The 26,539-nt window shown below is 35.8% G+C and overlaps 1 protein-coding gene across 1 annotated transcript in view; it reads left to right on the forward strand.

The window, feature by feature from the left end:
- LOC136030242 (uncharacterized) overlaps nt 1-25,251 on the forward strand; it is a 98,488-nt gene extending 73,237 nt beyond the window's left edge. Inside the window, exons 6-7 of the mRNA XM_065709069.1 lie at nt 11,130-11,367; nt 22,436-25,251. Coding sequence (XP_065565141.1) covers nt 11,130-11,367; nt 22,436-24,434 — 2,237 coding nt within the window. The 3' untranslated portion in view covers nt 24,435-25,251. The remainder of the gene's footprint in view (nt 1-11,129; nt 11,368-22,435) is intronic.
- Nucleotides 25,252-26,539: the final 1,288 nt, after the last annotated feature.

The following is a 26,539-nucleotide window of genomic DNA, read 5'->3' on the forward strand; positions in this document are numbered from 1 at the left end:
AGGTCAAAGCACGAATAACCAAGGAAAATTCCGCCTTAAAAAGACCCAATTATTGGCGCAAACTTCTTGTCAGCCTATCTACAAAGATATAGATGTTTAATGCACCTGTAGGCCCAGTCTTACTTTATGGCACAGAAACTTGGCGATAAACCAGCATTACTTTGAGAAAGCTGGATGCGATTCAAAGCAAAGGACTCCGAAAGATAGAGGGGCTACTGAAATGGCTTTATTAGCAACGCCAGCCTCCATTCCCTGGAGATGCAGTTCATCCTCCCTGCAAGTTTTGCAGCGTATACTGAGAGAGTACGGCCATATCATTCCAATTTCAAATGTTATCCCCTGTATTTTGTTTACACTTTCAAAATCGTAGCCACTGGGTGGAAACAACCACGTAGTTGCCAAAAAACAAAATAGTCCGATAGTCTACAAAATATATTAAACAAGGCAAGAATAGGACCTGAAGAAGCACCTGCAACAACTCAAAGCCAGTTCTAATGGAGAAGTATGATGTCTGATTTTTCGACGCTGGCGCGAAGTCAGCAAGAGAATTAAGTCTAGCCAGTCAAGTCATTTGCGTAAGGTTGAGTCCCAACTGAAACTGTTGAGATACAGTCTGCCGCCTGTGTTTTTTGTAATTGTTACCTATGCCGCAGAGTCAAGACAAGAATTCACGGATTGCTTATCGAAGTAAAATAGTCATACCATAGAAATTTAAAAATACACCACATTGATGCTTAAGAAAATAAATTTATTTTTCAAATTTTTAATTTCAACCTTATTTTTTATTATATATTAAATATTTGAATTGAAATGCCAATTCAGGGTTTTATTTTTATTCATGAGAGACCATAGGCATGTGGATATTCCAGTTCTGGAGCAATTCCAATTGACGAAAGGGGACCTATGTACTTGTTACATACCGTAAAAATTAAGTATTTGCATTTATCTTATGCTTTTCAGTGAGGTTTGGGACACTCTATTATAGCTGTGCCACAATTTTTTTCCACACGAAGTGTAATGTCATTTCTTTTTTGGTAGCATAATAAAGAACTATAATTAGCATGACATATGTCTCTTCCACAAACTGAATAACTATAGTTGCGTTATGAAGATTCATTAAATAATGAAAAGGGAAAGGAATCCTGGTAATAGCCTTCAGGAGAGAACTATTTATTAGCTAAATCTTATTTGAAATATGATATTTCTCATATATGATTAACACTTGTCAATTCCTAGCATTTTCCATTGTAATTGGGAGATCACGCAAAGATTTCGAAATATGGAATTAAAATCAATACAGGCAGTTCAAAATTGTTAACTGAAAGATGAAATTTAATCGCAAAAAGTGATTTGCATCCCAAAACCCAGTTGAATAACATGATTTCTTCTTTTCTCCCATTAAAAACAATATTAATGTTACGCGAACAGGACTTTGTTTTTGACCTGTTTTTTTTCCTTCACCGCCGATTACAGTTTAGCTTATTTTGAGTAAGAGGTAAGGATCTATTGCGAAAGTTTTGATGGAAAGCTTGTGCCTCCCTTCAAACTGACGAATGCTACATTACATTTTGAAGAGTTATAAATATTATGCGGGAGACATCTAGGAGGTGTTTTTTCTCTTGTACTTTACCAACCCTTTACAGTGTTTATGATAATTTGGAGTTTTATAGTCCGCGTCAGATTTGAAGTGGTTCTGTTGATGTTTTGTTTCTCAAACAGGCACCTAATCAAGCAGGCAAGCAATAAGACAATAATTTCAGTTGAAGTTAGACTAGAATCAAAAAATATTTAAGGTTTCTTTTTAAGGTTGTCTAATTATTCTGAAACCATGGAAAAATATTTATCTTGAGCAATATATAGAAAAAATCAGGAATTCAAACGAGGGACATATTTAAAAAAGCCAGGACCCACAGCCACCTACCATTACTAGCTACGAGCTTGTAATTTTTGTTTGTGGTATCGATTGAATTTTTCACCTAATTTTCAGTACTTTAGTGTTGAGTTGAAGCAACTGTATATGTCTCCTAATATTTAGTAGTTATCGCATCAGAGGAATCAAACATTACCCTTTGTAATTACCTAATGCTACCAGTGACACTAGTGGTGGTCCTAAGGTATGGTATCGTGGCCCACGGTTTTTCGTGGACTATTCTGCGTCCAGTATTCGTAATGTAATGGGCTGCCAGGGTCAGTCGTGAAGCCACTAGTGTAAGTTCCCTGGCAACAGTTTCCGTACCGTGGCCCACAATGTCACGGTCAACTCTGACATTCTGCAGAATCTACAAGTTCTGCCCTTACTGATTCATACTATGGGTTATCAAAGTATTCATACTATGATACACCTATGACCAGTATGAGTACGGCATGTGTACTACCTCTGGGGGAGGAAATGCGAGACTATCTCACCCACAGTGCCACGGCCAATTCGACCAATAATTTGTATTTAAATAAATTTTTGGAGAGGAAGGATATATACCCCCAATGGATATAATAATGATGAAAAACTCCTAATATACTCTTCTTAACCCTGACAGGGCTTGGGGAAAGTAATCAATACAGTCGAAGAAATATAACTCTCTTTTATTTACCAATGTCGAATCCAACGCTATTTCGACGAAAACTAAACAGGAACTAACTAAATGACGTATATACTGAAAAACGAAAGTTTGCCTCTTTCACCATCACTTATACACATGGCCCAATGAAACCCCAAAATTGAAGTAATTTTATCTATATATTATAAATCAATGGCAAGATTTACCTATCACTTGAGATGACTAAATTAGAACTTCAATACAAGCCAATTTATTCTCTCTTAAAAGAATTTTGCCTTTATACCACCATTGAAAACAGGGTGGCCTCTACGAGAGTTTAACTGGCCATTTGGCCAGTTAAACTCTGGCCATTTGGCCAAACATTTGGCCAAATCACAGCAAAAACATTTTTTCTGGCCATTTGGCCAGATCACCACAACAACATCAAAAATCTACCTTAAATCTCCATTAATAAAAATCCACCTCAAATCTCATAATCTTCCAGCTATTGCCACTGTTTGTACTGCTAATCTCAACAGCTTGGCTCAGGACCTATGCCATCCATCATATCTCTGGCATAGAACAACAAGGATACTGGATTGTTTATAAGAATGAGGTTTGAGAATTAGAAGATTGGAGATCGAAATGACTAGTGCTTAAATACTTGTACTAGTCTAATGAAGTAAGTTCCAAGTCCAGCCAGAATGACTTCATATCCACCAGCCCAATAGTATAATGGAAAAAAAAAAACAAAAAGGGATAGAATCATATAGGCTTTGGGTCTTCATTGATCAGACGTTTATAACATGATAGGAGGAACTTTCCGGTTTTAATGAACTTTACATTTAAACGAACTGACAATCTAGATTTTTGCATATGAGACGACACCAGACGTTAGGAAAGACTTGTTAAGCTAGTCTTTTAGTCTCCAACTATGAAAATCAATCTACATTTCAATTAAAACGTGAATTGAACCGATATATAACTTAAATTTAATGACCGAAAATGCAAGGGTCCATGAGAAGGATTGAGGTACAGGGAAATTGAGTAAAAATCTGAACAAACCATGAACAGGGTTTTCTTGGTTCCATTGCCAAAGAAAAACAAGCGTTGATGCCTACTGAACGTGAAAATTGGATATATAACCCAGGGACTAAGGTTTAGGTAGTATCCCACTATGCAGTTTAGGCAGAGCCCTATCCCAACGTGTAATTGGAGAAATCGAGTTTGTCGACCATCTGGGATTATATAATCATTTCCAGTTGAAAAGGAAATTCCTGGGAGCATTATTATCTGAGTTTTACTTGCCAAATATTTTGTTCAATAATTGAGGTGAGCTTGAGGTTACATGATGTCTAATATTCAGAATATTCCAAAATTCAGTTATCATTCATTGTTCAAAGCGAAATGACCTAGGTGTGATTAATATTGCATTCTCAAAACCTGTTTCCTAAAAAAGCACATTGACCTATTGAACAAAATTGGATATGATCTGTTGGACATAATAAATTGCTAATGAACTTGACACTGAGTTAAATTGGATACGATCATAGGATGTGCGGGCTTGATTGCTAGAGTTTTTTTTAAGCGTTATAAGACTGATTGGACCGATTATAAGGTAATTGCCAAGCTCACGTGGGCCTACCTATTCAAAGTTAAGTGCAGCTTTTTATTTTTATTTTTGATAATACATTTCAATGGTTCAGTTCACAAAGGATGCTGTTGTTCTAGCAAAATTCTAAAACTATCCACCATGGCCATGTCGAGTGTTGAATATAATTAAGGCCAAGAACAAAAAAATATCCTATGTTGTATTTTGTTATGGAAGCCATGAAATCGTGACAACAACAGCCTCACAGCTTTCGGCCTTTGTTAGCATTTCAAAGGAGGCTAAGAAGAAAAATGAATTAGGCGTTGCGAACGCTTTTGCCGAATTAGCTGATTTTCCTGATAAGCATCTCGAGATTAGTGGTTCTAGTTTACCAGATACATTGACAAATTCAATAAATTCTGCTTTATCGGACATGGACACGCTAAAATCCAATATCCGAAATGATATTGAAAAAGAAGTACGTGAAAAAGTTAGATTATCAAATAGTGCGGATATAATTGACTCTAATGTTTCTCAGATTCACGACTCTATACTTGTCCAGTATTCGACCAAGTTTTATGAGATTGAAAACAAACTACGGGCTCTTCAAAACGCAAACCTAGTCCTAGAAAACAGGATTGAACAGCTTGAAACCCGTCTTGATGATATGGAGCAGGAAAAACGACAAAATTAGCTTGTATTTCATGGTGTTGAACAAAGTGGGGGTCTTCCCATCTCTGAGTGTATATTGAATGTGATTACAGATAAAATGCAAATTTCTGATTTTTCCTCGACCGCTATAGTTTCTTTATTTAAATTTCGAGCAAATTTTACTGATTCGGACACCATTGTAAATGCAAACAAGCGTCCTGCGGCTGTGTTGGTTGTGTTCAAGTCTGCTAAAACTGCAAGAAAAGTGTTTTCATGTAAGTCAAGACTTGCTCGGTCGGAAATATTTGTTACCGAGTACCTAACATCAAAAAAGAAACAGATTCTTGACTTGGCTAAAAGTAAGCTTGGAAACAGAAATGTTTGGTTGAACAACGGGACAATTTTTGGAAAAGACTCGGCAGGAGACATCCGTAAAATTAGAGCTATGGCTGAAGTGGTCCGTTTGCCAAATCCGACCGCATAATTTGGAGTTATGAAATTATGTTGTTGCACTACTTGTATGTTTGTTTTCCTCTTTGCATTTTATAGCCAAAATGTCAGTTTCTTTCATGTTTATCTCTTTCTTTTTCCTTCTTCTTCCTGCCTATCAGACTTTTTTTTGTATTAAATAGTCACCTTAAATGAGCGTGAACAGATATGATGACGCTTTGAATGAATGTGAACAAAACCGGTTTATTCTTGGAAGCCAAGCTCGTGACACACTTGCGAGGGATGATGAATGCATCGATAATTTTTTGTTGAATTGTCACCCAAGTAATTATGTGAATCCGAATAATCTTTATAAGTATTCAAAACCTGTGAGTGCAGATGAAAGAGCGATCGTTTTCTTGAATTGTCAAGGTCTAAGAACGGCAATATTCTCCTTTATGTGAGATTTTAAGTTTACTGGATAAGAAACCGTATATTGTAGGCCTATGTGAGACATTTGTTTCTAGCATGTCACTGCCCTGGGATTTTTCTTTTCCGGGATATCTTTGCGAGCGAAGAGAACGGACAACCATGGAGCGGGGTGGTCTGTGTCTTTTGATAAATGAAGGTACCCAATATTGGGTTAGGGATGACTTCTCTCTGTGGCTGGAAGGTAGGATCGAAACCCTTTTCATCGAAATAAAAAATGAAGGGAAAAAAATTTAATTTTGGGGTTAATTTACAAAAATCCGTCATGTGATATTAGTTTTTTTATTGATGAATTTGAATTGTTATTAGACAAAATTAACAATGAAAATGAAAATAAATTTATGATGGGAGATTTTAATATTGATTTACTAAAAAAAAGCGAAGAGCTCAGATTTTGTTAATATGATGGTGTCACATGATAGTTTTCCTCTTGTAACTATTCAGACTCGGATTTCGCATCTTTCGGCCACCTTAATTGATAATTTCTTCGTTAATGGTGGATTACTTGAAAGATCCCAAGCAGATGTGATTGTGTCCGACGGGTCGGATCACCTTCTTTTAATAAGTAAAATAAACCTGAATCAGTCAAAGGAAAATAAACGGTGTACAAGAGCATCGTTTTACCGTGAAATGAAAAGTAAAAACCTAAACAGTTTTTCAAATAAGATGGATGAAACGAATTTTTTGCGTGTAATAGAGGAAAGGTGTCCAAATGCAGCATATGACCTCTTCAGTGAGATAGTGACTAATGTAATGAATGAAATATGTCCCTTACGAAGAATCAACCCTAATAGAAATTTTCCTAAGAAACCATGAATAAAAAAACCCATTCTAGTTTCAATAAAGCGGAAAACCCAACTTTATGTGAATTATTTAAAGGGTCGTTCAAATGATAATCTTATAAAATTCAAAAAGTTTCGGAATATTTTAAATTCAGTAAAACGGAAAGCTCAGAAACTTCATTTCCAAAATGAATTTCATGAAAATCAAGGGAGTATGAAAAATACATGAAAAACAATAAATAAACTTTTGGGTAATTTTCACATTAGGGAGGAGGTGAGAGCCATGGAGACGACGGAAGGTCGTCTGACTGATTCTCAACACATAGCTGAATTTCTGTGTGATTATTTTGCAAATGAAGGAAAAAGACTTTGTGATCAAGCGCGGGCTAGCTTACGCATATCTGTAAGTTTTGGATCTGGTTTTGAAAGACAGCCTGCAAGTGAGAATTCCTTTGAATTTGCAAGATGTTTGGAACGGGAAGTGGCACAATTCCTGGCTATGATGAAGTCGAGTTCTAGTGGGATGGATGAGTTTTCGCTGAAACTCATAAAAGCCGCAAAAACGAGTGTCTTACCTGTCTTGACGCTCCTCATCAACCTTTCTCTGGATCATGGAGTCTTCCCACAAGCAGTAAAAATTGCAAGAGTGGTTCCTCTTCATAAAGGAAGGAAAAAAGATGACCCATCGAATCGAAGACCTATATCTATTCTCCCATTTTTCTCTAAGTTATACAAGAAAGCTGTACATGCCCAGTTAAGTTATTTTATTGAAAAAAATAAAATTCTAATGGAAAACCAATTTAGTTTCAGAAAAGGGCTATCTACAGATATGGCAGTTCTGAAATTGGTTGATTGGATTAATGATGCGTTTGAAGCTGGTCTTATACCTGCAGCTGTGTTTTTGGATATGAGAAAAGCGTTCGATACGGTGGACCACCCAGGGCTTATTCAAGTTCTTGCCTCGATTGGGGTGAGGGGTTCAAGCCTTGGGTGGTTTTCATCATATCTACACGACCGGTATCAGATAGTACAGGGTGGATCATTTTTATCTTCAAAAAAGAAAATAGAGTGCGGGGTCCCACAAGGGTCAATCCTGGGGACCCTCCTTTTCATCACTTTTATTGATCGAATGAAGCGTTACCTGTCGGAGGCTAGTGTCATCCTATTTGCAGATGACACTTTGCTCTTTCTAGCTGCACCTTCGCTTGATGCTTTGTATAATAAAATTCATAATGCTGTCTCTGAATTTCTAACTTTTCCTCAACAAAATTTGTAAACTTTTCTAAAACTTTTTTCATGATATTATCTAGACTTTCGTCAAGTTTTGGCGATGATCAAATCATGGTTCGAGGAAATGTGATAAAAAGAGTAGCAACAACAAAATATTTGGGGTTTTTAATTGATGAAAACCTGTCGTGGAAAAACCATTCAAACGGTATAGCTGAAAAATTAAGCAGAGGTCTTGGGGTGATGCGAAGAATTAAAAATCTAGTCACAAAAAAGATTCTAAAAATGATTTATTTTTCTATATTTTGTCCATATATTAGGTACGGATGCTCTACATGGGCAAGTAATTTTGTAACATGTTTCAAAAGAGTACAAAAACTTCAGAATAGAGCTGTAAAATTATTATCGAAATTTTATGATTCTGATGGGGTTCCTGCTCATAAGCATTTTAAAAAGAATAAGTTAATGGATGTATCCCAAATTCATGATTACCAAGTTTCGATTTTCTTGTATAAATATTTGAATCGCCAACTCACCCCTGCTTTTGAAAATCTTTTTACTTTTAATAGAGACCGTCATGATCATAATACAAGAAAAGCTGATAACTTAACCCATGAGTTTAGGAGTACTACTCGGGCATCTTTTGTGATTCGCCATTTTGGTCCCCATGTTTGGAATATGTTGCCCGAGGGTGTGAAAAATGTGCCTAGTCTTCTGGCTTTCAAGTCACGGGTAAAGAAGTTTCTTTTATCTCGTGAATAATTTTGATGTAAGGCCCGTTCCAGGTTGTCATTCTATTCAAGGCATTTCCCTGATTTACTTGCTGTTATTTTTTTTCTGTCTTCTTCTTGTCTTTTTTCTCTTTCTCTTTTTTTCCTTTCTTCCTTCATCAGTTGAGTTTCTTTTGTATTGAGTAGCGTGATATGAATGTGGTTTTAATTAGCTGAGGGTGATAACCTCGCTTGCCCTTACAAGCTTATTGCCTGTCTTGGCAGGCGATTGGCGAATAAAGTTTGTTTTCTTTTCTTAATAAATGTATATCTCATATCTCATATCTAATAAACAAAATTTTAATATAGATTCTAATATACAATTAGAAGGGATATTTTTGTACTCTAATGGTGTTGAGCCATTTATTGATTATTGATAATTGATAATGACTACAACACGCCAGGTATAATTTTTGTAATGTAATAGTTTTGAGCACATCTATTGTCCTATATATATATATATATATATATATATATATATATATATATATATATATATATATATATATATATATATATATATATATATATATATATATATATATATATATATATATATATATGTATATATATATATATATATATATATATATATATATATATATATATATATATATATATATATATATATATATATATATATATATATATATATATATATATATCCCTATATAGACCCTATCCTATAGCCATACCCTATAGGGCTTGCGCCTGAGTTTGGATCGCCATATTCTCATCCAGGACAGAATGTTCTCCTTCAGACCTCCGAGTCTCCTCCAGGGCCTGATCTATCCCTTCAGGGCCCCAAGAACCCTCTAGCTTTTTGCCCCCTACCAGTTTTTGGACCAGAATTCTTTTATAAGGCCACCCCCATAATACTCTGTGATTGGCCAGCGACAGTAGATGGCTTATTATATATTTTGATCAATATTAAATGTGTATTGGAAGTATAAACTCTTAGACTATTTAAAAAAAGTGAAAATAGAATATTCGAAAAAAGAGTGTGCACAGAATAAAGGTACCATTGCGTTGAACTTTGATAAGGAACCATATTTCAACTATGAAACAACTACTAGGGGCAACACTATTTGAAATGTATCCGTGCGTTCCCACGATATTCGGATATTAAAATCCTTTGGAATACCGCACAGATTCAACTTTTATGATGGTGGATATGCAAGAGTAATTTTGCTAGAGATGATAGTGCTCAAGCAGATTACAAACATGAGACTATTAGTTGATGATTAAGGCCAGCTTCTTGCTACTGCTGGTGGTACCACGATACCTGTTGATAGATCCTATTGCCATCTTTCTGGTATTAACATTCAAATGAAAGCAAAGGGAAAAACCAAGGCCTAGTGCTGCACTGATATCATTATGCATATCTTGTCTATGTGCCAAAACTGCGAACTATGTAGAAATGATTTGATAATACAGTGAAATCGAAAGCAACATAGAAAGAGCAACGGTTGACAATGTCGCCAAGGAATGTAAAGAAGAATTGGTGAAAACCAAAGCACAAACGAACATTATTACTAGCATTGATCGTATACCAGCAGATACAGTCAATGATCCCAATAATAGCAATGATGAAATGTATAATACAATTGTAGCTAACAACCATCTTAAAACTCCTGATTGACCCCAAAATGGATTATGTATCATGTCAGGAGAAAACATGATGAAGTATTTTATGGAATGCATTCCAAGCACTCATTTTTACTTTTATTATCTATTCCACCTGCCGTTATTTCGATAAAACTATTTTATGCATTACTTTGTTATGTTTCCATTATTTTTAGGGTACGCTAGCAAGTCAAATGTTTAGCGGGTCATTTAGAGAAAGAAAGGATAAGGTTAGGGTAAGTAGATATTCCAATTTGGTCCTTAGAGGACATTAAATCTACTTCTGTTTGGGGTAATTTATGCTCTTCTTAAGTTTGGCTTGAATTTTTATTGTAATTTATGCCTGGTTTAGGTCTCGTTTTCCAGGAAAATGTGTTTTAATTAGTTGTCAGAAATGTTGTATTTTAAAAGCTACAACATTGACTAGATATGAGGAAACAGAGAATAAAGCCATCTTTAAGAAGAAACAGTTTATTTTGAGACTGTCTTTAAAGAAAACGTCATTATTTTTAAGCTATTCTTCTTGAGATTGTAACGCTTAAAATTCTCAGGATTTTTTTTAATGTTTGATCGATAGCCTAGAAACAAAAAGAAGTTTATTTTGCATCATTCCCGTTGGTAAAACTGACTAAAGATTGCTCTAAAGATTCCTTTTGGATTCCTCCTCATTTTAAGATGGGAATCATATATAAGCTAGTTTTTGCTTGCTTCAAGTTTTAGATTTTCTCTTCGCTTTTTATCGAAAAAAAATTGCTTCTTTTACTCTACATAACATCAAAACTGACAAAAAATTTTTAACTGGAGCTCCAAATAAAATATTAATTGAGATCTTGTTATTTCTTAATTTTCGTGTAATATCGTGTTGGTGGATTCAAAACGAATAGCGACTAAAGGATTTGTCACGAAAACTGTCTGTGGTTTTTTTTATTTGTTTTGTATTATTAGATATTCAAAAACGTTTCTTTAACGTAATATTAGTCATTGAACGAGATTCTGCTTCAATAAACACATCCATACCTTTTTTTTTCAGGTCCCATGATCAGTACAGGTTTTCATTTCAATGTTGACAGTTGGCCAGGCCATGCATCATCTTTGGGTCAAACATCAACGAGAAGATGTAATTATGTTTTCACAGCAGACGATTTGGAAAAATCGGGTGACTCTGAGGGTCTTTTTCTTTCACCTGGACATTGGTATCCACCAAGAACTACTTGCACGTACAAAATTCAAGGGAGGACAGGTCAAATTGTCAGGCTGTATTTTCCGAGGTAGTGCTCTGATCCTTCCCAATATATTTTTCTCTAAGATACCTCTTCACAATTTAACTTTGTGAGCTTTAAAAGGCCAATAAAATCAAATAACACAAATAGATCTTGGGTTTTTCCATCAATCATGCTTGTTTTTACTAGTTTAGAATAGATTTCCACCATGCATGTCTCTAATGCTATTCTGGTATAACCGAGTCCGTTGATTTTGAATTAAAATCGAGTAGTTGTGAGCATCAAGCCATGGCTATTATTGAAAAAAGCCAAGACATATAGTCCGATTGAGCAAGAGGCAAATCTGGCATGAATTAAAATCTAATAGTTGTTGGCATCAAGCCATGGCTAATTGTAGAAAAAGCCAAGACAGATAGTCCGATTGAGTGAGAGGTAAATCTGGCATTAACCCCCTTACTAGGGTTGTATAAAAATGATGTTAGTTTTTTGAATTAAAATTGAATAGTTGTGGGCATCAAACCATGGCTAATTATAATAAAAGCAAAGACAGATAGTCCGATTGAGTGAGAGGCAAATCTGGCATTAAGTCCCTTACTAGGATTGTATAAAAATGATGTTAGTTCATTTGTTAATAGATTAAGTCTATCTATTATCCGTCCATGCGTAATACCTGGGGCAGAATAGCTAAATTAGATAGTCATAGAGCTAAGATAGTCATAGAAGTGGCTATTTTTTTCGTATATTCTGTAAAACATTCTTGAATGTTTGCGGTTAAAGACTTTACTCAAGATTTCCTCATAAAATTCCACCCGGAAATTTCCCTTACGCCCATTTGCAATACATTAGTACATACAATAGTATTGTAGTGTACGCCACTATATACTATTAACTAAAAAAACAAGTTTTTTTAACTGCAAGTAAGGAGCAAAATTAAAACTTAAAACGAACAGAAATTATTCCGTACATGAAAGGGATTGTTCCCTCTTGAACGCCTCAATTTTTCCGCTAAAGTTTGACTCTTTCTCACAATTCTACTTTTTAAAGCAATAAAAAACTTTAGTGTAAAGAGCAAGGCGTTGGAGAGGGGTATATTTTATTACCTATATAAGGGGGTTTGCCCCCACGTCAATACCTCGCTCTTTACACTAGAGCTTGAACTTTGTTCCAATTCTTTAAGAATGATCCCTGAATCACAAAGGCTATGGAATAAATAGTGGAAATTACTAAAAATACTTTAGCGTAAAGAGCGAGGTATTGTGTAGGACGTAATAATTCGTTTTAGGTTTTAATGCTGCTCCTTACTTCCAGCTGAAATTTTTTATAAATTTTCTCATTTTTTTTCAATAATGCTAGAAAACCCTGCATCCCCTTCATGGAAATTCTCTTCCCTCATGAAGAAATCCTCCATGGAAGATCCTCCCATGAAAACCTCTCCCCAACCCACCTCTCCCCCTTCAAAACGAAAAAGTCCCCCTGAAAATGTCTTTACACTTCCCAATAACCCTTATTATGTGTAAACAACGGTCAAAGTTTGTAACTTCCAGTCCCTCCCCCGGGGACTATGGGGGATTGACTCCTCCCGAGAGACATAATTATTAGGTTTTTATAGCAATTGGTATTTACCAAGTGGCATATAGCAATCGCAAATTCTGTAGGTCTATCGGTCTGTTGGTCTGTCGGTCTGTCTGTCCGGTTTTGCTAGTTTAGGCACTTCCAGATAAGCTAGGACGATGAAATTTGGCGATTCGACCCTCTGGGGGGGGGGGGGGGGTTATGAGATATTTTTAACTTACGAACGGGTGATCGGATCTTAATGAAATTTAATATTAAGAAAGATGTCGTTGCTCAGAGCTCTTATTTCTTACACTGGGAGGAGTTGGAGGGGGAAACCTAAAATCTTGGAAAACGCTTAGAGTGGAGGGATGAGGATGGAACTTGGTGGGAAAAATAAGTGAAAGTTCTAGATACGTGATTGACATAACCGGAACGGATATGCTCTCTTTGGGGGAGTTAGAGGGTGTTAAGTCTGAAAAGTTAGAAAAAATGAGGCATTTTTAACTTAAGAAGGAGTGATCGGATCTTAATGAAATTTCATATTTAGAAGGACCTCGTAACACAGATTGCTTATTTGAAATCTCAACCTGATCCAGTGTCATTAGGAGGAGTAGGGGGAGTGGAGCTGGAAATCTTGGAAAACTCTTGGAGTGGAGAGATCAGGATGAAACTTGGTGGGAAGAATAAGCGCAAGTCCAGGATACATGACTGACATAGTTGGACCAGATCCTGTTCTCTTTGGGGGAGTTAAGGGGGGGATAATTCGGAAAAATTAGAAAAAAATGAGGTATTTGTAACTTACGAACGGGTGATCAGATCTTAATGAAATTTGATATTAAAAAGATCTTGTGCTTCAGAGCTTTTATTTTAAACCCCGACCAGATCCGGTGACATTGTGGGAAGTTGGAGGGGGAAACCCGAAATCTTGGAAAACGTGAAAATTGAAGTATCTTTATCTTACGAATGGGTGATCGGATCTTAATGAAACTTGATATATAGAAAGATCTTATTTTTCAGATGCTCCATTTTCAATTCGAATTGGATTTGGGGACATAGAGGGCTGGAGAGGGGAACAGAAATCTTGGAAACTGGAAATCTTGGAAAACACTTAGAATATTTTTGGTATGGTAGGGATGAAAACTTGATGGGAAGAATAAGCACGAGTTCTAGATACGGGATTGACATAATCGGAATGGATCCGCTCTCTTTGGGGGAGTTAGGGGATTTTCAGAGATTTGGTGAGTTCGGAGCTTGTGGACGTGTTAGGACGATGAAAACTGGTAGGCGTGTGAGGAACCTGCACAAATTGACTTGATAACAGTCTTTTGCCCGATTCGACCATCTCGGGGGCTGGAGGAGGAAAAATTGAAAAAATGAGGTATTTTTTAACTTACGAAAGGGTGATCGGACCTTAATGAAATTTGATATTTAGAAGGACCGCGCGTCTCAGAGTTCTTGTTTTAAACCCTGACCGTATCCGGTGATATTGGGGAGTTTTAGGGGGAAACGGGAAATCTTGGAAAACACTTAGAGTGGGGAGATCGGGATAAAACCTGGTGGGGGGAATAAAGACAAGTTCTAGATACGTGATTGACATAACCGGACTGAATCTACTCTCTTTGCGTGAGTTGGGGCGGGGGGGTTAATTCTGAAAAATTAGAAAAATTGAGGTATTTTTAACTTAAGAACGGGAGACTGGATCTTAATGAAATTTGATATTTATAGGGAAACCATGTCTCAGAGCTCATATTTTAAATCTCGACCAGATCTGGTGGAATTTGAGGGAGTTAGAGGGGGAAATCAGAAATCTTGGAAAACGCTTAGAGTGGAGAGATCGGGATGTAACTTCGTGGGTAGAATAAGAAAATGTCTTAGCTATGTGATTTACGTAACCGGACTGGATCCGCTCTCTTTGGAGATTCAAGGGAGGGTGGTCCAGTGCTTTGGCGAATTCGGTGCTTCTAGACGTGCTAGGACGATAAAAACTGGTAGGCGTGTCAGGGACCTGCACAAATGGACTTGATAAAGTCAGTTTTCCCGAGTCGACCATCTAGGGGCAGCAGGCAGAGGAAAAATTAGAAAAATGAGGTATTTTTAACTTACGAGTGGGTGATCGGATCGTAATGAAGTTTAATATTTAGAAGGGCCTCGTGTCTCAGAGCCCTTGTTTTAAATCCCGACGGGGATTAAGCCTCTGATTTTCCTTTTAAATCAATCGATTGATTCTTAGAATTTTGCTAGAACTCATACCATATGAGCTCGTGGCTCTTCCGACCTCGTCATGAGCTTTTAGCTCTCGTTCGACTGTGCTGAAAAAAATAGCTATCTCAAAATTTTGATCCAATGACTTTGGGAAAAATCGTGGAAAGTTAGTGGGAGGGGGCCTAGGTGCCCTCCAATTTTCTTGGTCACTTAAAAAGGGCAATAGAACTTTAAATTTCCGCAAGAATGAGCTCTCTCACAACATTTTAGGATCACTGGATCGATGCGATCACCCCTAGGAAAAAGAAAGAAAATAAAACAAATAAATAAACATGCGTCCCTGATCTTTCCTCTGGCAAAAAATACAAAATTCCACATTTTTGTAGATAGGAGATTGAAACTTCTACGGTGCGGTTTTCTGATACGCTGAATTTGATGGTGTGATTTTCACACAAAGAAGTTAGGCTATAGGATGGAGAAAGTTTGCTAGATTTTCGAAAAAAGAGGAAAGCCCCCTAAAAAAAAAGGCGATCTTGATGAAAAGTAAACCGTAAAATTTAGCATACCGGAAGAATCAATTGAAGAGAATTCAAGCCCCTATCTACACAAATGCAAAGTTTTGTGTTTCTTCAAAAAAGTGTGATAAGAGTTGCATGTTCATTTGGTAGGAAATTAAAGGGTTTTAGTCCTTTTTTTGAAGTCGAAAGGGATTGGAATCTAACCAGCCGATGTCCTAAAAACTGTTTCTGATATCTAGTCCTTTTGTTACCCCTCGGGACATCTGATCAAATTTTGAATTACTTATTTTGTATAGGGGGGAATTTCGGGAGTAATTTTCCGTGGGGGAATTTTCCGGATAGATTTTTCTTGGGCGCAGAGGGGAAGTTTCTAAGGGAGGGGGACTTCCCGTGAGAAACTTTCCACGTAATTTTCCACGGAGAGAATTTCCCAGGGAAGAATTTTCCAGGGGGAAATTGGTGGTTGGTTCCCAGGGCTGGTCATTTCAAACTAGTGTCTCTATAAGATAGAGAATGGCTCATTAGAATGGAAATTTGAAAGTTCCCTTGCTTATTTTTCGTATCACCGGAAAGTGACTTTTTCTGCCCTTTTGCGGGACCAAACTGTGATTTTCCCCAAAGAAGGTCCAAGTTGTCATCAATTGGCAATTGTGAATTAGTCAATGGATGTATGAGTATTAAAAAGCTGCAATTTGAACTTCCCAGTTACAGAGAAAGTAATGCCGCACAGTGGCAAATTCGTTCCTGTGAAGTCTCGTAATCTAGTCTACATTACATATATGGTAAATATACACGTTTAATATCTTAAAGTTTGATTAGCGAACTTGTTTCCCTTGTAATTTTTCACGGAAGGGATTGTATCATGTGCGGTTTGAAAAATGATCAATAATTGAATGAAAAAACAAGTTTATTAAGCCGAAAATAAGGAGCAACATCAAAGCTTAAAACATACGAAAATTATTCCATAGATGAGGGGAATTGGCCTCTCCTCTATCCGTCAATCGTTGTACTGAAGTTTTTGATGCTTCAAAAGTGCTTCTTCTTTCAATTCACAGACATTAATTTCTGTTTCAGTAGTCTTTCTCAGAAAATTAAAAAAATAATACTTTAGCGTAAAGAGTGAAGGGTAGAGGCGGGGGCAGCCCCCTCGTATATGGAATATTTTCTGTTTGTTGTAAATTTCTTAGGTTTATTTTCTATTTGTTGTGTTGCTTCTTAAGTTCAGTTGAAAGAATTATTTTTTTATTTAATAGCTAGGACAAGTCTGGACTCACTAGTTCATTTTAATTTTTAACATAAAAATTAAGACAAATGCAGGTTCGCTCCCTAGATCTACCAGATTCTCAAAATTTTACCGCAGGTCTCCATTTCAAATATCGCTAATCAAAACAGTAGTATCTCCTTTATCTCTCTTATGTTCTTTTAATTCTTGTAAATTTTTCACAGAGAAAATATGATAAATTACATTAAAAACGCTAAGAATGCTTAGGCTTTGGTGTAAGGTTTTGAATGCCCCTGTTTAAACCAGTTCTGGAAGGGGTTACTACTATTCAAGGGTATTAAAGATGAAAATATTATTATTCCATAAGAAGAATTTTCTTGGTAAATACGGACAAGAGAAATGAGCTTCGTTCCATTTGGCCCTCCTCTGATCCTTTCTCTTATGACTTTTATTATGATTCGAGTTTCAATCCCATACTTCTTACCCTAGCTCCCTGTCACCATTTTTTAGCGTGCAAGAAGTGGCTTGATGCCCAATCCTTCAACACTCTCTCTATATCCTTCTTTGGCAGGTGCTCTTGTAAAATTGGAAATTCATCATGGTATTATAGTGAAAATTGTATTACAAAGATCAACAATAGGCTACTGTTAAGCATCAACAGAGGGAAATTCAATTTATATCAAACCCTTTCAGAAAGTCTACGTGAGGCCAATATGACAAGCTGGGAACACTAATCTAGGATTTCCCAAGTCAGTCCGAAAAGTTAAGCTTTTCATCTGTATTCAATGTTATCTTTATTGATAAGAGAAAGCTGGCAAATTTTAGCTTGTCAGTTTGTACCGCCTGTTGTGCTGGAAGAAATTGTTATACACCCTTTTGTATTAAGTAGTAAAAAGAAAAACATTCTGATTTATGGCAATGTTTTTTTATGCTTTGCCGGTTGTCCTTTTAATATTTTCATTTAAAGAAATGTTTTGCAAAGAAAGCTAGAGAGTCATAAGCTAAAAAGAGATAAAATAACGTCATATAGTAAATCCATTTTAAAGCGAAAAGAAATTGCTAACTATGAAAAAAAATGAAAACCAAAACGAACAGAAATTAAAACAATTGATCAATCAAAGATAATAGACAATGCTGCGGTTGAACAAATAAATTCGAAAAAAAAAATCGAAAAAGAATTAAACGAACAGAAATAAATCTGAACTGTAAATCAATAGTCAACACTCTTGCATGTGAAAGGTTTGGTCATATAAACTTTGGACGGAGTCATTTGATTGGAAATCAAAAGTACTGGTTTTATTTTTAAGAGTCAGAAGCGATCAGAGGCCAACAAGCCCCTGCAACTTTTGCAACTTGTTCATTGTTAACTTATAGTGGTTTTATAGAAGGGGTGATCATAAAAACTTTGCAAAGGGCTCAATCAGAAGCTCTAGCGCCATTTTTAAGAGTAAAAGGTGTTCGAAGGGCATCCAGCCTCGTCCCTCCACCCCCTTTTTCCCCCGATTTACCTGATCAAAATTTTGAGATAGCCATTTTGTTCAAAAAAGTCCCAACTTGAAATAACTATGCATCCAGGGTCGACTCCCACCCAAAGCCCCTGGGCAAGGGAATTAAGTTTCAGTTTTCAGGGCATGTTGACGGATGATCAAACAGCTCGTGGTGACGAACTGTAGTAAGGAGCGACCCGGCTCAATAGTAACCGAAAGTCTAAAAGAAAACGGAATTTTTATAACAATAGTTACATCAAAAGAATCGCATTTTGATGCTGATTTTAAATATATAAGTTTCGTTAAGTCTAGAAAAAAAGTTACTTGCCCATCAAAAGTTACGAGCCTTCAAAAATTTGCCTTATTTTAGAAAATAGGGGACAAACTCCTCAAAAGTAATAGAATCTTAACAAAAATCACACCATTAGATTCAGCGTATAAGAGAACACTACAGTAGAAGTTTCAAGCATCCATCTACAAAAATGTGCGATTTTGCACTTTTTGCCACAAGACAGATCACGGATGCGTGTTTATTTGTTTGATTTTTCTTCCCAGGGATGATCGTATCGACCCATTGGTCTTAGAATGTCGTATGAGGGCTCATTCTAACGTAAATTAAAAGTTCTAGTGCCCTTTTTAAGTGACCAAAAAATTGGAGGGCACTTAGGCCCCCTCCCACGCTCATTTTTTCCCAAAGTCACCGGGTCAAGATTCTGAGATAGTCATTTTATTCAGCATAGTCGAAAAACTTAATAACTATGTCTTTGCGGACGACTTACTCCTCCACAGTCCCCGTGGGAGGGGCTGCAAGTTACAAACTTTGACCAGTGTTTACACATGGTAATGGTTATTGGGGGATTTCAAGGGGAACCCCAGAGGCTTTCAGGGGGGATTTTTTTTGGTTTGGGGAGGGGTTGAGGGGAGGGGGTTATGTTGGGTGATCTCTCCATAGAGGAGTTTGTCATGGGGGAAAATTTCCATGAAGGGGGCACAGGATTGTTTAGCATTTTTTTAAAGAACAATGAAAAAAATATAAAAAGTTTTTCAACTGAAAGTAAGAAGGAGCATTAAAGCTAAAATCGAACAGAAATTGTTACGTATATGAGTGGTTCACCTCCTCATAATACCCCGCTCTTTACGCTAAAGTAACTTTATTAATTTGAATTATTTATTCTACGACCTTTGTGATTCAGGGGTCATTCTTAAGGAATTGGGACAAAATTTAAGCTTTAGTGTAAAGAGTAAGATATTGACGACGTCATGAACTCTTTCATATACGTAATAAAAACATACGAATATAGAAGTTCGTTACGTAAGCTAATTTGTAAGTTACGTGTATTTTTACTAATAAAAATGTTCGTTAAAAAGTGAAAGTTCTAGTTGCTTTTTTAAATAACCAAAAATAACCAAATTTTAAATAACCAAAGCCATTTAGTCATAAAAATAAATTAATATACAAATTACGTTTTGATTATTCATGTGCGGAGAGCCAAAATCAAAACATGCCTTAATTTAAAAACGTTCAGAAATTAAATTACAAGTTTTTTTTTAACTGATAGTAAGGAGCGATATTAAAACTTAAAACGAACAGAAATCACTCCGTATATAAAAGGGGCTGTTCCCTCCTCAACACCCCGCTCCTTACGCTAAAGTTTTTTACTGTTTTAAAAAGTAGAGTTGAGAGAAAGAGTCAAACTTGGGTTTGTCTGGTGGATTTTGTCTTATTGGACCTTTAACTTTTGCCTGGGTTTATCTTTTGTCGTTATGAAAAACATAAAGCTGAATCTTTTCTTTTTTTTTTTTTTTTTTTTTAACAGAGGCTCATACAGTATCCGGTTCTTGGCTTACACTCTTTTAAACTCTAATGTCGTTATTTATAGCTATTCCATCGCTTGAAGCTTTTATAAAATGTTGAAAGTCGACTTTTGACCAGGCTTGTCTTTTGTCATTATGAAATATATACCACCTTTTTTTTAACAAAGGCATGGTGAGCATTGATGACCTTCCCATTTTGACACGTTTTGATTGTTTGTGTTGACTATCTTCTAACCTCATTTTCTTTCTTCTTCATTTTGGATTTTCATTACTTCAGACAATTTGTCTAATCCCTTTACTTTAGCTACCCTTATTAGTCTAGTTTTACATGATGGTTCGGGTTGTAGATTTGTTGATTTTTCAGGTGGTGGGACAAAAACTTCCCTTTCTTTCAACGATTTATCATCTATAACCCTTGTGAACTTTTGTTTTTTGGGTTTGTCTCATTTCATGGTCCAGGTGGTTGATTTTCAATCATTGTGAATTTAATGCCAATGCCCTTTGCTTTAGCCACCCTTATTGGTCTAGTCTTACATGATGGTTCAGGTTGAAGATTTGTTCCAGTGATGGGACATAAACTTCTTTTTATTGCAACGAATTATCACTTATGTCACTTGTAAATTTTCGTGTTTTGGGTCTACCTCTAGTTTTTCCTACTGAAGTCCTTTCCAAAGATATTTGATCATAGAATCAAATCCGATTTTTAACACAGATTGTCTACTAAGCTTCAAACTCTTGGTTTTCTTTTTTAAAGTTTCGAATTGTCGTAATCCCTTGTTAAAGTATATCGACAAATATTTTGGCAGGTACCAGTTTTAACCCTTTAAGCAATTTTATGTCTTTTCACACTGATCTTTTCAAAGATATTTTATTATTAAAGATAATTCCAATTCTAACAACGATTTTCTACTATGTTTCGAATTGTTTTAATCTTTTGTTTGAATATATCGACAAATATTTGTGCAATTACCAGTTTTTTGCTATTTAAGCAATTTAATGTAAACTTCTCCATGCACGAAAATCTTCAATTTTTCCATTTAAGTGTGGCAAGTGTGACGACGTCATTGCAATACTGATGTATGTGACGTTACTCATATACATTTTTTTTCCAAAATTAATGATCTTCACGAATTTTTTCAAACTACTGACCCATCTAGGTTTTCGTTTTACAGTTTATGGATTAATCTATAGTAGTACCTGTTATGCTTACGTTTAATATGATACACCTCAGTTTCTGCACGCTTTGGGTTTCATTTGTTCAGTGATTGTAATTTCTGTCTCTGAAATAGGTTTTAAAGTGAAATTAAAGATTAAATTTAGGATTTAAGTTAAATTAAGTTAGGATTGTTTTTCTGCTATTCCCTAACCATAAAAGTTCATACTTGGCCTTTATACAATCGGTAAGTTGATTTTCCAAACTAATTCCTCTAATAAAATTGTACTTTTAAAAAAAGCAAAGATGGAAGGCGTGGCGTTACAAATAGTTACGAAATGAAGAGATACAACTCCTCCCAATTTCGACCAGATATCAATAGACTGAATTTTATTTAGACTAATAAATATTTAGATTACATTTGCAGTTTAACATCTATTTGTTTCTTGGAAAAAAATTCACTGTTGCCCCCTTGAAAATTTCCACAGATGTCTTTGTTGTTTGTAAGATGATTGTTGTACACTTCCAATATAATTTATGAGCAGAATGTCATGAACATCGTCCTAACAACATAGGTGTAATTGGAAAATTTTCTGGGGGCTAGTCTGCATATATTTTTCCAGGATATAAGAAATATTCAATAAAAAACAAACAAACTAGTTTTAAATTCTCTTTGCAACTTCCAACGTGAAATTTCTTTCACGGTGGTAATATCTTATGCTACAAAAAAACAGGAGAACTGCACTAATGTTTGTTTTCACTACATCAATGCAGTTGATGCTGCCCTTGCACCCCCTGCGAGGGCAGGGGGAGTTGTGACATCTGTTCAGATCCATTAATCTAGAGTAACCTGTCAGATGATAAAATCATTAACGAGAAATGTAGTCAATGAGAAAATTATAAAATGTTGGATGCTATGACAAATTTTGAAAAAAAATATTTTAGAAAAATAAATTTGGTAATTGTATTTTATTATTATATGAATTATACGATACTGCTGTGGGGCCTATTTTTTCTTTACAATTTTAGCGCTGATAATTGTCATGACTCTCAATCTTTTTGTCTTTAACAAGAGCTTTTAAAATTGTGGCGTAGTAATTCCCTTAGTATCGCTTGAGCAGGTCGATCACACAGTAAAAATAATTTTTTATTTTATGTTTTCCAGCTTTCGTGTTGGTCGCATTACAGCGCCCATTGAAGATATTGAAGGAGACTGCCTTGAATCCTTAACACTGTTTGATGGGCCAGATGCCAATCCAGAAAACATAATCAAAACTTTTTGTGATACTTTTTCCCGCCCAATGGAAAAACATGATTTTATTTCAACAGGAAACACGCTATTCTTACAGTTTATAAGTGAAACAGGAAGTTATAGCGGGTCATCATTATACTACTGGGCCCATTACGACTTTTTTAATAATACAGCGTTTGGAGAAAGAATTTCGGACACTGAATGTGATGAGAGATTTACATTTTTAAGGCCAAGAGGTCAGTTTTCAAGCCCTCTGAACACGATTTTCTACAAAAAAGGTCAAGGCCATGGAGTGAATTGCTCTTTGTACTTTACATCAGAACCCAGGTACTATGGTCGAATTCAAGTTAAAATTAAATCTATAAATTTCAAGTCACAAAACTGTGTGGATAAACTGACAGTCTCGGACCCATTAATTAAGGGTGAAGTAGGGTTAAATGTCTTAGAATCAAACAATAGCTATGGAAAAATAGATATTTGCTCCCAAAGTCAACTGCCAATCACTGTAATCTCAAAATACAGATATTTGAATATTAAAATGCAAATTAATGAGTCATCCTCACTCAGTTACTTTAAATCCTCGTCACCTCTCTTTTCTGGCACCTACGAGTTCATGCATCCATCCATTTGTGGAGAGACCGAGTTCTTAATTGGATCTGAAGGAACTCTTGTTTTTCCCAATCTTTATGATGAGGATGCTTATTCTGGGCAACTGGGATTCGGCTCGGTTATTTGTCTATGGGAGCTGAAATTATCAGATGTGTTTGATGACCCGGAGGCTAGTCTTGCAGTGAATATTGAACTCGTAAAATTTAGCTCATCTAATTGTGAAGAGGACAAGTTAGAAATATCCATTCCAGGGACAGATGGTAAAATATTTTCTCTTTGTGGACAGGCAAATCGGAAAAATCGAGATGTTTCTCATGTGGAGTCCACCTTGAAAACACATCAGGCTGTTATGGAAGTAGAAGAAAATATCGAGGAGATGTCAACATTTGATTTTAATCCTATTGAAAGAGAAAAAGATTTTCTCGGCATGACTACGGATTCATTTAGTCAAGCCAATACAATAGAAGACGTCAAGTTATCTGAAGAAGCGAAAAACAGTACTTCTGAAAATAACGATGATAAAGCCTATAACATGCCTATTCTTTTAGATAGTCATGGTAGAATTTTAACACCTGAAGAACAAAAAGGGGGAGGAGGTGTTCTTGTTAAATCCAGCCAAAACGTAGCAAAACCGAAATATGGAAAAGATAAAGACTCAGGTAGGGACTCCAAAGGAAGCTATAGGCCGACTGAGTCACAAGAAGACCGATATACAATGAGAGAATTGATAACAGAGGCGCGAACCACCCGTCCAAACATTATAAGCACTAATACAGAAACAGAAACACCAACACCATTTCCTACATTAACTGTCCCAGATAAAACAACAAGAAAAACATTTATTCCCGATGCGTCTAGCTATATACGCTTCAAAAATTCAATTCCACTAACGCTGAAAGTATCTGATTTAAAAGAGGGTAGAATTCTTGTTCATTTAAAAGTAAGAGATCCAACTGAAAGTTTTTTGCAAATATTTTGGACAAAAATTTATCCAGTGAATTCCAATGAGCCGAGCTTTTCACCTTTAGAAAGTCAAAAGTGTGATTTTCTCTGTCCTGATGCAAGTGTATGCATACCACATCGACTTGTCTGTAATGGCATAGTAAATTGCCCAAGGACGAATTCGAGCTATCATGGAATGAACGATGATGAAACAGAAGCGGTTTGTAACTTTTTCAAAAGGATTCCCTTCAAGAAGATGATTCTTGGAAGTCTTGGAATTTCTGCTTGCACTTTTATTGGTTTTATGATAGTTGCTTTTTTTTGTGGTCGGAAGGATAGAGAAATAAGGAGAAAAAAGTGAACATGTAGGATATACCATTAAATGTTGCAAAGTTAGTGGCAAATTTCCACAAAAGGCTTTCGAAAATCGTGTATTTTTGGGTTTTTGTCTCGTAGAGCGACGATTTTTTAAGTAGTAATTTTGACTCTTGGTTAGAAAATCTTCAAATCAGAGGATTAATTGACATTTTTTAGGTTTCTTATAGACATATACAAAATTGAAGCCTTGTCATGCATAAATATGTCACAGCTTTCCTGTTTAATCTTCTCAGTTATAGATCTTTCCTTAGAGACTTTATAAGCAATCCCCTTTGGAAGGAAGAATATCTTTAAGATAGTTTGAGTACAATATTATTTTGGCATCCTAATTGTATCTCCGTGTTAGGTGTCATATGTCTAACATAAAAGGACTTATCGCGCAGTTTTTTTTTTCTAAGGAGTCAGAAACGAGATAAATTTCCTTATTTGATTAATATCCACATGTTTCGTTATGTCTAGTTCAAAGTTCACTTAAAAAATGTTCTTTACTATGCAAAATGCAGTCAAACTAGTCAGCAACGCACTATTTTTCTACAACTATGCTTACTGTCCGACTATGGTACCTAATGTGTGTGTTTCCTTATGTGTATAAGCCCTATAGACATTACACTTATTCAGATTCTCAATTAAAGTTATTCCCGTGGAATACCATAAAACCTCATTTTAAATCCGTGGCAAAATTATAAAAATTAAAGATATATCCTATTGTTTTGACCGTGTTAATGTGTCTCCATAATCAGTGCATGCTGTCTTTGTGCTATTTACTCTTTCTTTTCCATTAAATGTTGTTTTTTAGCTTGTCCGATATCATACCATATCACCATATTTATAAGCAGGAAATCAATATTCTCCATTTAAGTTTGCCATTGAATTCGACAATGTAACACTAGATCTTAAGTGCGGAAGAACCATGAAGCTTTGTCAAACAGTTCGTGGTAACGAACTGTAGTAAGGAGCGACCCGGCTCAATAGTAACCAAAACTCTAAAAAATTGAATTTTGATAACAATAGCTACATCAAAAGAATCGCATTTTAATGCTGATTTTAAATATATAAGTTTTATCAAGTTTAGTCTTACCCATCAAAAGTTACGAGCCTGAGAAAATTTGCCTTATTTAGGAAAATAGGAGGAAACACCCCCTAAAAGTCGTAGGATCTTAGTGAAAATGACACCATCAGATTCAGCGTATCAGAGAACCCTATTGTAGAAGAGTCAACCTTAGAAGAGTCAACTGTAGAAGTTTCAAGCTCCTATCTACAAAAATGTGGAATTTTATATTTTTTGCCAGAAGACAAATCACGGGTGCGTGTTTATTTGTTTGTTTGTTTTTTTTTGTTTTTTTTCCCAGGGGTCATCGTATCGACCGAGTGGTCCTAGAATGTCGCAAGAGGGCTCATTCTAACGGAAATGAAAAGTTCTAGTGCCCTTTTTAAGTGACCAAAAAAATTGGAGGGCATCTAGGCCCCCTCCCACGCTCATTTTTTTTCCCAAAGTCAACGGATCAAAATTTTGAGATAGCCATTTAATTCAGTATAGTCAAAAACCATAATAACTATGTCTTTGGGGATGACTTACTCCCCCAGAATCCCTGGGGGAGGGGCTGCAAGTTACAAACTTTGACCAGTGTTTACATATAGTAATGGTTATTGGGAAGTGTACAGACGTTTTCAGGGGGATTTTATTTTGTTTGGGGGTGGGGCTGAGGAGAGGGGGCTATGTTGGAGGATCTTTCCTTGGAGGAATCTGTCATGGGGGAAGAAAAATTCAATGAAAAGGGCGCAGGATTCTCTAGCATTACTATAAGAAAACAATGAAAAATAAACATAAAAACGTTTTTTCAAATGAAAGAAGAAGTAGCATTGAAACTTAAAACGAACAGAGATTATTACGCATATGAGGGGTTCTAAAAATACTTTAGCATAAAGAGCGAGGTCTTTAGGAGGAGATAAATACCTTGCTCTTTATGCTAAAGTATTTTTAGTAATTTCAACTATTTATTCTACGGCCTTTCTGATTCAGGGGTCATTCTTAAAGAATTGGGACAAAACTTACGATTTAGTGTAAAGAACGAGGTATTAACGAGGGTA

This window comes from Artemia franciscana, chromosome 8 (genome assembly GCF_032884065.1).
Source record: "Artemia franciscana chromosome 8, ASM3288406v1, whole genome shotgun sequence".
Taxonomy (NCBI): Eukaryota; Metazoa; Arthropoda; class Branchiopoda; order Anostraca; family Artemiidae; genus Artemia; species Artemia franciscana.